A 14112-nucleotide genomic window follows, 5' to 3' on the forward strand; every position below is an offset into this window, starting at 1 on the left:
CTTTTGGCAATATAGTGTATATATATATATATATATATATATACACATACATATTATTTGTGATTACTTAAATATAACTATTAATAATAATTATTTAATCATATGTTGAATTATTGTTATTTGAGGGGATTTCTCAGCAAATATTTATATAATATAAATTGCGATTAATCTGCTCATCATGTAATTAATTCGATTAAATAATCGACAGCCTTAATTTTAATATATTGCCAAGAATAAAATTGTATTTAATATTTACAGTGTCCTACAGTTTGTAAAACATGTTTTTTACTTGTTTTTTTAGAAAACAAGAACATTGTTTATAATGAAGTGAGATAATCTAAATAAAAACATTATATGACTGTACTAATTAATTTGAGTATATTCGTGTCATTAGTCAAGTAGTGTCTTAAAGCCTTGATATAGGATCAAGGTTTTGGTTAGACCTTTAAAACCCTGATAATAAAAGTCTTTTTCACCTGTTGTACCAGTTAAAAAGTAGCCAATTCATTCCTTCCAACTGGTATTCTCGAAGCTGGTTTCCATTTCTATAGCCTCTAGATTTCTCCAGTTTCTGCCACTGTTCTGGTAGAGGCCTCTCCTATATTAAAACAGAGAGAACAGAGCTGCCATCTCTTCTTCTAGTTTAAGATAAACATGGTGCAGAATAACAAAATAGTTAAAGCAATAAATGGAAGTATAAAACACAGAAGAACAGTTCATCTTATAAGAACAAATGGGAACATTTGAGGACACACCACATGTTTGATTTCTGGAATTGTCTTGAGATCTTCAAACTCTCTAATTTTTACAGGGTCAACATCTTCTTGCAGCTCCCAAGTGCTCTCCTCATATGACAAGGAGCACCATTTCACTAGGTAGTGTGTAACCTCCTAGTAACATGCAAACAAACAAAATATGAGTAGATCAGACAACATCACATCAAATATCACATGGTTTTTAATGTTCAATCTAGTTAATAGTCATGTGGATTTAAAAAGATCAATGTAGATCAAAAGTCATCAAAAACTGGCACCACAACTAGCATGTCAAAGTTAGGAAATACTGTTTTCAAGAGATCACTTAAAAAGTGTCTCACCTCTCCTGTTTCTGTATCTGTAGTGATTGCAATCTCTAAAACCCGATCAACCTCGATGTAGTCCGGATTGAAGAGGTCTTCATCCGGCTGAGGTGAAAGATAAGACAAGGCAAGATAAGACAATCAAGCAGCCTATGTTCTTAAAACCATTGATTTAAAGGTTGTGTAATTTCTGTGCCACTAGCATCATCAAAGAAAATTGCAAGAATAACAGGACGCATGAAGAAACTGTGAGTCGTGCTTGCCGTTGCAAAACTCGCCACCACAATTTCCCACCAAGGGCCTCAGTACACTGCCCCAAGTCAAAAGAGCCGACTCCAATGTCTCTGCGATGTTCTGCAATTGCTAGTCTGTTGCTAGGGTGTTCTGGATGGTTGCTATGGCTTTCCTGTGGTATTTTGGGTGATTGCTAGGGTGTTTCTAGGTGGTTGCTAGGGTGTTTTGAGTGGTTGCTAGGGTGTGGCTAGGCAGTTTCCAAGGTAATACTTAAAGACTACTTAAGTATTAGGTAGTAGTTATAAAAAGAGCCCACCCGCATTTCACATTCTGATCAGGATGTATGATCCCACAAATTTCCAGTCAATGTTAAAGGGGTCATGTCATGAGGAGTATAATTTTCCTTGATTATAAAACAAACTGTAAATTTCAGAACTCAAAACTTAATCCCCAATGCAATAAAAGCATTTATTGAAACCAAGATGCAAAAACGCCTTGTTCTTCCGTGACTACCCTATGTCACTAATGGAACATTCATTCATGACCGCCTCTACAGTGAAAAAACATCAACGCATACTTTAAATCATTACACCCTTGGCCCCGCCCACTGGGTGCTCAGTTCATACTTAGAGAGAGAGCAGGACCTACGGTGGCCTCACTATTCCTGAACACCAAATGGGACCCATCTGAACTATTTGGGATTATTTTTGTATATATTCATGCACTGCACAGGCATCTTTGACCATACATACACAGATCAGCCACAACATTAAAACCACATGCCTAATATTGTGTAGGTCCCCCTCGTGCCGCCAAAACAGCACCAATCTGCATTCTCACCACAATTTTTCAGAGCGGTTAACTGAGTTACCGTAGACTAGGTCAGTTTGAACCAGTCTGGCCATTCTCTGTTGACCTCTCTCATCAACAAAGTGTTTCTATCCACAGAACTGCCGCTCACTGGTTGTTTTTTGTTTTTGGCACCATTCTGAGTAAATTCTAGAGACTGTTGTGTGTGAAAATCCCAGGAGATCAGCAGTTACAGAAATAATCAAACCAGCCCATCTGACACCAACAATCATCCATGCGATTATCTTATCATGCAGATATGGGTCAGGAGCTTCAGTTAATGTTCACATCAACCATCAGAATGGGTTAAAAATGTGACCTCATTGATTTGGACCGTGGCATGATTGTTGGTGCCAGGTGGGCTGGTTTGAGTATTTCTGTAACTGCTGATCTCCTGGGATTTTCATGCACAACAGTCTCTAGAATTTACTCAGAATGGTGCCAAAAACAAAAAACGGCTGTCTCTGCATATTAACCGAAAAAATTACACACTTCAAGTTTGAGCTCTAAATTACATTCTTGTTATAAGTTTTACAAAGCACAGAGGAAATGTACCTTTGATGCATTGTATTGAAAAATATTTTTTCCCAAATGCATTCCAGTTTGTACTCTAAACGAGCTACAAACAAATTAAAGCATGCTCTGGCAGACCCACCTCCGTGAAAATGTGCTTCATTTGTGCCTGCTTGTTTCTGAAGCGTTTGATTTTTTGGTGAATGCGTGGGTCTTTCTCCAGTTCCTCCAATGTCGCCCATTTACAGTGCAGATAAGAGCTGCCAATGAGAAAATGCTTTCATATCTGACAATGTACAGTAAAAACATTGACAATCAACTCTAAAAGGTCTGCATTTAGCAGTTATGATTTGATTTTAAGTTCAAACATAGAAAATATGCTTAGACTATGCACTTCCAAAGATGTAAATGCCTATACTTATATTTCCCTTTATAGTTCTGTTATTTTCAGAACTACACCAAAAGGAAGGCCTTGTTTAAAGCATATAAATCACTCGAGTGTCAATTTGGGCAAATGATTTCATGAGGCAGGGAATATTACCGCACTACCAGATGGATAATTTAATGCATAAATTATTTGAAGTAAAGCATAAAACAATAAAAATGAGTGATCGAGAAAACATTTCGATTTATGCTCTGTGTATGCTCTGACAGTTTGACAAGCTGAGTGTAGGAAGTACATGAGTAGACTTACAAATTTCTGTACTTGACATAAAACTCCTCCAACTCTTCTGGTGCTTCATCAGGAGATGTCTGCACAAAATAAGAGTTTGTGATTCATATCGTACTGAAACCTCAGAACAAAAAAGATAAAACTAATAATATTCCAAAAAAGACCTCATGAAATGGCTTGAGCTGTTTTTTTCCACTGTTGACATATTTCCTATTGAAAAGGAAGTTAGGGCAGGACATATCAAATAGCTTGTCCCTTTATTTTCTACACAGCCAATAGCTTTTATTTTATGTCACAGCCGTGAACCATGATTTGCTACTTGCTATTGCTATTCTGTTGCAGGTGTCATTAGGGGGCGGTACTCACTCTAGAGAGCATTGTATTGGACAAAGCATGAGCCATTGATATATTTGGTCCGTTTTCTCCCAAGATGTAAATCTTTAAATAAGTATACCTGCTAAAAGTTCATTTTGTCAAATTTGAGGTGTTCACAAGCATATAAATGGCCTGGCGTGGACAAAAAGCCACAAAGCTCCAGTTTTGATTTCATAGAGTCTACAACATCTGTTCTAAGATCTTAATTGAGGAAAAATAAGCATGACGGATGTACCCTTTACCTCTTTTTTGACCGTTCGCACTGACAGTATTTTCTCAATGATATTAGCCTCATCTTCAGGGGGTTCCTGGGAAGAGAGAAGGCGGGAATTATTCCTCTGTGTGTGTGAGTGTGTGTGTGTGTGTGTGTGTGTGTGTGTTTGCTCCACCCCATTAGAAGTAGGGCAGGTCTGTGTTGTGGCATAATGGCAGATGTTGCCAAGGTTACCTCAGCCTGCCAGGCAAGGGTAGAGGAAGACATAGCAGAAATTCGGCCTGTACCCAAAACAGCAATGGTTTCCCCATCATCGTCAACAACCTTGAAATCTAGATCTTCATTATATTTCCGCCTCTTCACTTGACGCCCTGAACGCCTCTTCTAACGAGAGAAACACAGAGAGGGACAAGAAATAGGAAGGAAGAAAAAAGAAAGAAAGAAAAATAGAGTGATAGGCGGAAGGAAAAAAGTACGTTAGAAAGAAAAAAGATAGATAGGTAGATAGATAGATAGAAAGAAAGAAAGAAAGAAAGAAAGAAAGAGATTAAATGAATAATCTGGGTTGAATGCAATTTAAACTATTTACAGATGCCACAGACAATTAAAAACGTAACTCAGTTTGTTAAAAAAGAACAGAAAATCAGTATTTACAGTACCGCACTTAAATGGAAGTCTATGGGGCATGGTTTAAAAGCATAAATGTTTAGCTTGAAGTTTAGTTAAAGCACTAACATAAATTCTTGAGTACAAATGTCTGTTCTTTAAGCTATACCCTCCTGAGACCCAAGCATGACTGTTGTGTGGATTTTCCATCTGATTTGTAGCTAGTAGCACCTAAAAACATGCACAAAAAAAAAATAAAAATAAAAAATAAAACAAAAAAATCTAGATCAAATTGTTTTCCCAAACATTGATGTCCTCATATGTGGACAGCAGGACTAAATTGTGACATTTTAAGTAATACCAAGCTATAGAAAGTCAGATATTTTTAATCAAAATGTTTATAATGTTTCCAGAAATATGCTCAGAAATAATAGTATAAAATAAGAAAACTACAAAATACCTCAAAGCCAATTTAGGTATTATTTTTATCTAAATCAAGTCCATCTAGAAAGTTGTCTAGAAATTAATATCTAGAGATAATCATGTTTATCTAGAAAGTATTTTTAGTATATCAATCAATTTGTATGTATAACCATAAACACCTGCAGGTAGAGTCCAGATATCAGAAAAATTGAAACACAAGAAGCAAAAAAATCAGTTTAAAATAATGACGTCATTGCTGTGAGCACGCGGCACCCTCTAGTGGTACACGCTGAGCAGAGCAGCAAAATGAAATTATATATCGCTGTTTGTCAAAATGATCGCTTTGCTTCCTAAATGTTAGCTATAAATGCAGTACATTTTAAACATGTCACAGTACAAAGCAATAATTAGCAATCTATCTGAATCATCATGGTAAAAGGAGATGTGGATGATTCTCCCATTTATAGCCTATCCATTACATGATTTGATATGAAGCACCCATAACTGTCACGTATGTTCAAGTATATTATTATAAACACATACATTTCTGTTGACATCTCACGAAATGTAGGTTAGTGCTTCATGACTTACACAACTTACACGGAACATAGTTGTTGTTTGATTAAGCCGGTGTAAACATGCATGACAGACGAAGTCTACCTACAATCACACTGTACAATCATACTGGAAATATTACCGGCTTTTATATCGGTCTCCGTGTTGTTAACCTATGTTACGTTGGAGCGCGCAGCCGCGCATATTTCCACACATGTTTAGCTTATCAGATTGATATCAAGCCTAGTGCTGCGAACATTTGTTTTTCTCTTTTATATTCAGCCATTGGTGGATTTACAGTGCATCCAACTGCAGCATCTGCTAATATTTCATGCAAAACCTCGATTCCAAGATTTAAAAAATAAAATCGTGTCAAAAACGTAAATTCGAATTAATCGAAAAAAATCACCCAGCTCTACGTCCAATAACTGTCAACCATGTTAAAATAAAATTATACATTATAAATTCTGGATCTATGTACTGATTATCATTGTCCCATGTCTGCCAAATATGTTGAGTAGTTCAAACATGACCTGCAGCCTGAAACTGAACTTTTGGTCGGATGTTAGGAGTGAATGCACTTGGCTGCCTATTAAAGCTATAGGATGCTCCCTTGCTCCCTAACTAAGGAATGACTTAACCTCCAGTGTGCTGTCTGTCTGCACTGGTCTCAGAACAGTTCGAAATGCATCTTATTTTCATCCTAACTCCATATAAAGCCTCTGAAAGCATTTTTTTTTTCTTAATGTGAAATGCAAAGTAAATATAGCATTTCTAATGAAAACCTTGTGCTGTTGTCAACTATTGTGTCCATTGTGTTTAGCAGTGTGGCAGTTCGCGGTAAATCGCTCAAATTTTAAATATGGGCCTGAGTAGCTCAGCGAGTAAAGACGCTGACAACCACCCCTGGAGTCGCGAGTTCATATACAGGGCATGTTGAGTGACTCCAGCCAAGAGAGAGAATAGCGTGAAGCCTCCACACGCACTATGCCTCTGTGGTAATGCGCTCAACAAGCCACGTGATAAGATGCGCGGGTTGACGATCTCAGACGTGGAGGCAACTGAGTTTGTCCTCCGCCACCCGGATTGAGGCGAGTCACTACGCCACCACGACGACTTAGATCGCATTGGGAATTGGGTATTCCAAATTAAGGAGGAAACAAAAAAATGGCATATCAGAAAAAACTAGAGACTCTAATCTTTTGACTCAAACAGGTTTAAATGTAAAAACATAATTAGGTTTCTTACCAGATGTAGATTTGTTGCCATTTCTCCCAAACACAAACTCCTCTGTGATCGCCACCATGTTGTTTTGTCACATGACTCGTCATAATTTTAAATCTTTACTGACAACCCAAAGTCTTCTAAACTGATATCAGTTGGTTGAAAGTCAATTAAATTATGCAATGAGTATAGCGAAGCCAAAATACAATGTCCACACATGTGGACAAGGGGTCACACAAGGGTACATTTGTCTAAATCCTCCTGTTGAAGTGGGGCTACTTTTTAAGGCGGTGTGTTACTGACATAATTTCTGTGGGTGGATTTTTTTCTATGTAAAAACTACTTTTCGGACAGTTGAGTCTCGTCTCTTTCTGGTCTCCTTGCTTGAAACTTACAAAACTTACATGGTTTACCGGCTTTACATGGTCATGACAGGACTTAAAAATTTCTATATACTTTACACAGACAATATTAAAAAGTGATATATAATAACACTATTCTCATGTGTTGGTTCTCATAGGTTATACTTTTAAAACAGTTTGTAATTTAACGCCAATAGTAGTTCAACACCTTGCCCCATAGACTTACACTGTAAGTGCTTTACTAAAAACAAGATGTTTGCTTGCTTGTACAAATTTAGGGATGAGTCTAAATAACTTTATGTGGTAATCAACAGCATGCAATGGATTCTGTCCATAGAGCTTAAAGGGATAATTCAACCAAAAATGAAAATTCTGTCATCATTTACTCACCCATGTTGTTCCAAACCCGCATGAATTTCTTTCTTCCATGGAACACAGAATGAGATGTTTGGCAGAAATGAAGCCTCAGTCACCATTTACTTTCATTATATGGAAAAGAGATGCAATAAAAGTCAATGGTGTCTGCAACATGATCACACGGGAATTCGGCATGCTGTTTCTGAAAGTTCCGTTACCCTAGGATCGGCAACAGTATGCCGACTCACTGACATGCCCCATCTACCATCGGACGTATTTGGAATGGCTCAACAACAATTACTTTCCCTCATGGCCCGACTGTTAGCACACTGCATCAGTTGCATGAGAGACCACATTTCAATCCCCGTTCAAACGAGGAAGTAATGACGTTTGTATAAACAATCACAAGCGTGATAAGGAGGTTGCATTTTATACCTAACTTTGCATTTTGTCTCTACTAATGGTTATGGTTAGATTTGGGTTTTTGCTGGTGGGTAGATTAAATAAAATAGGCATTTCTCTTCACTGTTTTCCACCCTGTTCAGCTGAAAACAATTATTTTTACAACTGGCTTCTGGCGACCTCTCCTGGATATAAATGGATGTCACACTTGTTTATATGCTCTGAAACACTCACCGCTTTTGCCTCTGGAGACAGTGTTTTCATATTCGGCCAACGTATACCAATTTTGGCTGAAGAAAAATCGGCACACACTTGCCGAATTTTATGTGAGCTCAGGCTGGGTGACTGAGACTAACATGTTGCCTAACATCCCCTTTTGTGTTCCACAGAAGAAAGTCTTGCGGGTTTGTAAGAACATGAGGGTGAGTAAATGAACTTGTATCAGACCTGGAAGATTTTGCATTTGTGTCAAAAATGCTTTATGATGCACAAGTAACCAGCACAAGAAAAACACACAGGCCCAACGTGAATCATTTAAACAGGGACAGATGAACTCACAGTGTTGTCCATGGCATCAGTGCTTTCCTCCCCAGTGGCAAGCGTGCTGAGAGATGCCGTGTCATCGCTCTCCACCGGCTCCAGCAGAGCATCACTTTTCCTCTTTCCCTTCTTCTTCTTTTCTGGAGGAATGGCACCCTGCTCCCTGCAGAAAACAGGTTAAAAAAACATAATCGATATTACATCTACATGGATTTGCACAGGTTGAAAAGCCATCTTATAGTACAAATGCAGTGCAGATATTTTCTCTTTCACTTTTGTAGCTGGGACATTGAATAAAGAAATCAGACGGGACGCACTGAAGGTGATTAAATTACAGAATTTTCATGTTTGGATGAATATCTCTTAAAGTTTGTGTTAGGCCAATGTACTGCAGAGATGAATGTAACGGTGTACAATGATAAACTCAAGAGACGCCAAATTTAATCTCAACTTTAAGAGAATTGCTCATCCAAAAATTACAATTCTGCCATTATTTACTCTTGTCATTACATCATATCATTCTGAACCCATTTGACTTTCTTTCTTCTGTGATACACAAAAGTATACATTCTAAAAAATGTTACAATCATTGATTTACCAAAAGTGTCATAAAAGTAGTCCATCAAATGACTGATCAACTTAAGTAAACAATGCACAAATCCAATATGACAATACGTCAATAACATAAAATCTTAGTGGTTTTTGCGTGACTCATGACCAAACATCATGACATTATGTGATACACAAAAGTATAAATTCTAAAGAATGTTACAATCACTATCATTACATCAATAATTATGTTGGATTTTTGTGGTGTTGGTCATGATTTGTTCATCATTCAAAGGGATTGTATTCCTTCAGAAGACTTGAAATACGACATACGAATTGCATGGACTACTTTTCTGATGCGTTTGGGTGTTGTTTTTTAAGCTTTAAACTGAGTCACTATCAACTGCTATTTTAAGATCCATTTGATTTGACAGTGCAGAACTACAACAGTATTGAACTCACTTTGGCTTTCTCCCTCTCTTAGAGGGTGGATGTGTTGCAGTGCTCTTGGCCTGTGTTTTCACTTTCACCTCTTGACCTTTCTTGACCTTTTTGACCTCCTTTTGGGCTTTCACCTCCCTCTTCTTGTGATCCTTTTGCTCCATCGCTGCCTTTGTCTTCCTTGGAAGAATCCCCTTCCCTTCCTTTTGCTTCTTTCTCTTTGGTTTAACGTCACTCTCTCCATCATTTTGCCACTGAAACGCTTTCTTGTCTTTTTTCTTTCGTTTCTTCTTCACCCTGGCCCCGCCCCCTCCATCGTCTTCCTCATTGTTGATTGTTGGCGAGGACGATGGCCGGAGACTCTGACTGCTGGCTGCAGACCCTGCCTTCCGTAAACCGGAGTGCTTTGCGTGAGTCATGCAGTGATTGGGGGGCCCTCCGATGATTCGCAACTGTTCTTTGCCCAAGTGGCCAATGGGAAATGTAGTTTGTGCGTTTTGGTCAGAGGCATTTGAGGCAGCAGCGGATGGAGTGTGCTTTAGTATGTGGGTGGCAGACATCTGCAAAAACAACACAGCGTTCTTAGAAGAGAATAAAAGATCTGTTTGTCAAATTAAACACTATTTCTGTTGTTTTAACCAGTTAGATCTGAGTAGTTTTGACAGTTTGTCCCCTTAGTCATTCGCCGGCAGGTTCAAAGGGGGACACTATATCGTGAAAAAGGTTTTCGCTTAAAACGTTAAAATGCCCGTTAGTGTGGGGGGCTTGGGTAGCTCAGCGAGTATTGACGCTGACTATCACCCCTGGAGTTTGCGAGTTCGAATCCCAGGGTGTGCTGAGTGATTCCAGCCAGGTCTCCTAAGCAACCAAATTGGCCCGGTTGCTAGGGAGGGTAGAGTCACATGGGGTAACCTCCTCGTGGTCACCATAATGTGGTTCGCTCTCGGTGGGGCGCATGGTGAGTTGTGCGTGGATGCTGCGGTGGATGGCATGAAGCCTCCACACGTGCTGTCTCCACGGTAACGCGCTCAACAAGCCACGTGATAAGATGTGCGGGTTGACGGTCTCAGACGCGGAGGCAACTGAGATTCATCCTCTGCCACCCGGATTGAGGCGAGTCACTATACCACCATGAGGACTTAAGAGTGCATTGGGAATTGGGCATTCCAAATTGGGGAGAAAAAATGCCAGTTAGTGAATTTTTCTCCTTTCTACCAAGGGGCCAGATTACAAATCCGCACTCTAACAATGTTCACCCCCTTACTCAATTTTCTCATTATTGTGGGTAATCTATGCACAACTAATGCAATGTGCTTTTAAATATTTTGTTACTTATATTAACATTTTTATTTAACAATATATATAAAAATAAATAAAGTAAAAAAAGTACTTCATGTTCAATTGACAAGCAATATACACTGGCGGCCAAAAGTTTTTTGATTTTGCACTTATGGAAGGAAATTGGTACTTTTATTCAGCAAAGTGGCATTCAACTGATCACAATGTATAGTCAGGACATTAATAATGTGAAAAATTACTATCACAATTTGAAAAAAAAAAATTCAGAACTTCTTAAACTACTTTTTAAACTCCTCAACGTGCAGCAGTGACAGCTTTGCATATCCTTGGCATTCTAGCTGTCAGTTTGTCCAGATACTCAGGTGACATTTCACCCCACACTTCCTGTAGCACTTGCCATAGATGTGTCTGTCTTGTCGGGCACTTCTCACGCACCTTACAGTCTAGCTGATCCCACAAACGCTCAGTGGGGTTAAGATCCATAACACTCTTTTCCAATTATCTGTTGTCCAATGTCTGTGTTTCTTTGCCCACTCTAACCATTTCTTTTTGTTTTTCTGTTTCAAAAGTGGCTTTTCCTTTGCAACTCTTCCCATAAGGCATGCACCCGAGTCTTCTCTTTACTGTTGTACATGAAACTGGTGTTGAGCGGGTAGAATTAAATGAAGCTGTCAGCTGAGGACATGTGAGGCGTCTATTTCTCAAACTAGAGACTCTGATGTACTTATCCTCTTGTTTAGTTGTACATCTGGCCTTCCACATCTCTTTCTGTTCTTGTTAGAGCCAGTTGTCCTTTGTCTTTGAAGACTGTAGTGTACACCTTTGTATGAAATCTTCAGTTTATTTTGGCAATTTCAAGCATTGTATAGCCTTCATTCCTCAAAACAATGATTGACTGACGAGTTTCTAGAGAAAGCTGTTTCTTTTTTGCCATTTTTGCCAATACTGACCTTAAGACATGCCAGTCTATTGCATACTGTGGCAATCTCAAAAACAAACACAAAGACAATGTTAAGCTTCATTTAACGAACCACATAGCTTTCAACTGTGTTTGATATAATGGCAAGTGATTTTCTAGTACCAAATTAGCAATTTAGCATGATTACTCAAGGATAAGGTGTTGGAGTGATGGCTGCTGGAAATGGGGCCTGTCTAGATTTGATAAAAAATGACTTTTTTCAAATAGTGATGGTGCTGTTTTTTACATCAGTAATGCCGCCAGTTGCCCATCCCTGCCCTAGAGGTAATGGGGTAGAAATATTAATATGTTTATAAAAAGTCTTTCACATAGAACTTAAATGGACAATTAATATATCAAGTGAAAGCTCTCATTCTCAGGAATGTGACTGTATAGTTTATTTTGTTGCCCTAATACCACAGTTCGAAAGATTTTCTAAAATACAAAATATTATTTCTGTAAGTCATCAAATACAAATGTCTCTTTTATGCGCCGATCATTGCTGCTGTAAGCCCCAAGTAGTCAAACATTTTATATCTGATCTTACCTTAGGCAGTTTTCTACAAAATTAGCCATTTGTTACTTGTCTGTGAGCTTCCTTGGCTAAATAATCCAATATTTTATCTTAGATGTCCAGAAGAAAATGTGTCATCCAACAGGAAAAGCATGCTAAACAAAAATATGTTTTTGACTATTGATGATAAAATGTTTGTAAATTATATATCATCGGAAAGGGGAGGATCTAAGCTTTCTAATGATTGAGCTTATAGTCCACTCAGAGGCTAATATAGTCAATGAAACAATGAGGGTGGTGCATTAACTGAAAATTAGACTGAATGTCTATGGACGAGCACATCTTTAAGGGCTAAAATGTGTTGGAATGTGACGGCTTATATTTTACCTAGTTCTAGCTGCCATCTAGTGTAATAAAATAAGACTTTTAAAGTGAGACTGAGTGAACAGAACCAGAATTAAATACTTACAAAGTTAGGACAACAAAATGTTTATGATAAGATTATAAACATATACAATATTATTTATGAATAACTGCATTTTTTGGTTTGGAAGGGGTTGGGGGATTTTTGCAATTAGTCCACAGTATGAGTGAATGGTGAGCTTTTAAATTTGAGTATGAAAAATCGCAGGCAGCAGCCAAGAAATGCACCAGAGTTTAAGGTTAAACTAAAACAAACCACTGGAAACATACTCTATCTGGGAACCAGTAAAATCTACAGGCTCAGTTATGTTCTAGGCATTATCATACAGGTTTTGGCTGGTCACCCATTATGGATTCACTCATCAAGCTAGTCAACCAGAACCAAAACTGCAACAATAACCAGCTTTACCAGAATGTGTCAGTGTTAGAACAGCATTGCACATCTAAAACCAGTTAAGACCATCTTGAAATTTAAACAGGTCCAAACTGGCTTTGAGACTATCTGTGATTATTGGACATGATTTATGTGATTATTCGACTCTAGTGCACCCTAGAGATACCCAAGCAATTATTAAACACTGGGGTATTTTAGGACACATTATTATTATTATGAATTAAGAAATGCTCTTTAAAAATTTCTTCCAAAGAACATTACACACATATAAAGTAAACAGAATTCATTGCAGTACAAAAAGCTTTGGTCTCTGGTACACATTTAGCCCAGTACCTCTTATTCCGCACAGCACGTTTATTTTTATCCGAGCCTAGCGATGCAGCACACATGTGGAACAGCATGCGCATGTGCAAGCACACACACTCCGCAACCGACCATGCGACTGCAGGCAGGTATGGGGATAATGTCAATGAATCACATGCTTTCCAAAGCAAGCGGGCTGGAATCAGGGCCGTTGTCATGGCAACAGGCTCGAGACCAAGCTGCGGGAAGCGGCAATGTAAATGCGCAGTCTCCGTGGTAACACTTTCCTCTCTGGGATCTCTAAAGCATCGACCTTGTTGTTTCTTGAAGACAAAAAATAACGATACCTACAGGGGGAAAAATACTGATGTTCCCATTATAAAGACAGGAAGAACTATTTGTAACTGTCCTTTTCACTTTTGTACCCTGTTATTTACTTTTTCTTGAATTGCCCTCTTTGCGTATTGTATGCATTTGCATGCACACTCATACATATAAACACACAAAACATGCATTTATATTCTCTCTTTCATATAGGCATACACAAACACTGCAGAGTATTCTCGTGATGTGCTGCAGTATTCATGCTTGCCAGGCAAATCTGCCAACCGCAAACACACACACACACACACACACATATACTGCAATCAAATTCCCTATGAATCAATACCAACTCCCAACTCCCAAACGCAACATCTGCAGTTCAGTCAATGCCAGCCCCATCTCTTCTAGAAAATAAAAAAAAACCTGAACACACCTTTCTCAGACGGATCTTTCCAGCTAACATGCATCTATCAAATGCACTTTCATCTTCAAATGTCTGCTG

General features: G+C 38.4%; 1 protein-coding gene across 1 annotated transcript in view; it reads right to left on the bottom strand.

The window, feature by feature from the left end:
* Positions 1 to 14112, bottom strand: part of LOC127446284 (chromodomain-helicase-DNA-binding protein 6-like) — a 73482-nt gene that overhangs the window by 42936 nt on the left and 16434 nt on the right. Inside the window, 9 exon segments of the mRNA XM_051707063.1 lie at positions 477 to 598; positions 756 to 890; positions 1097 to 1183; positions 2817 to 2934; positions 3369 to 3427; positions 3965 to 4030; positions 4171 to 4320; positions 8424 to 8568; positions 9417 to 9955. Coding sequence (XP_051563023.1) covers positions 477 to 598; positions 756 to 890; positions 1097 to 1183; positions 2817 to 2934; positions 3369 to 3427; positions 3965 to 4030; positions 4171 to 4320; positions 8424 to 8568; positions 9417 to 9955 — 1421 coding nt within the window.

This window comes from Myxocyprinus asiaticus, chromosome 9 (assembly GCF_019703515.2).
Source record: "Myxocyprinus asiaticus isolate MX2 ecotype Aquarium Trade chromosome 9, UBuf_Myxa_2, whole genome shotgun sequence".
Lineage (NCBI taxonomy): Eukaryota > Metazoa > Chordata > Actinopteri > Cypriniformes > Catostomidae > Myxocyprinus > Myxocyprinus asiaticus.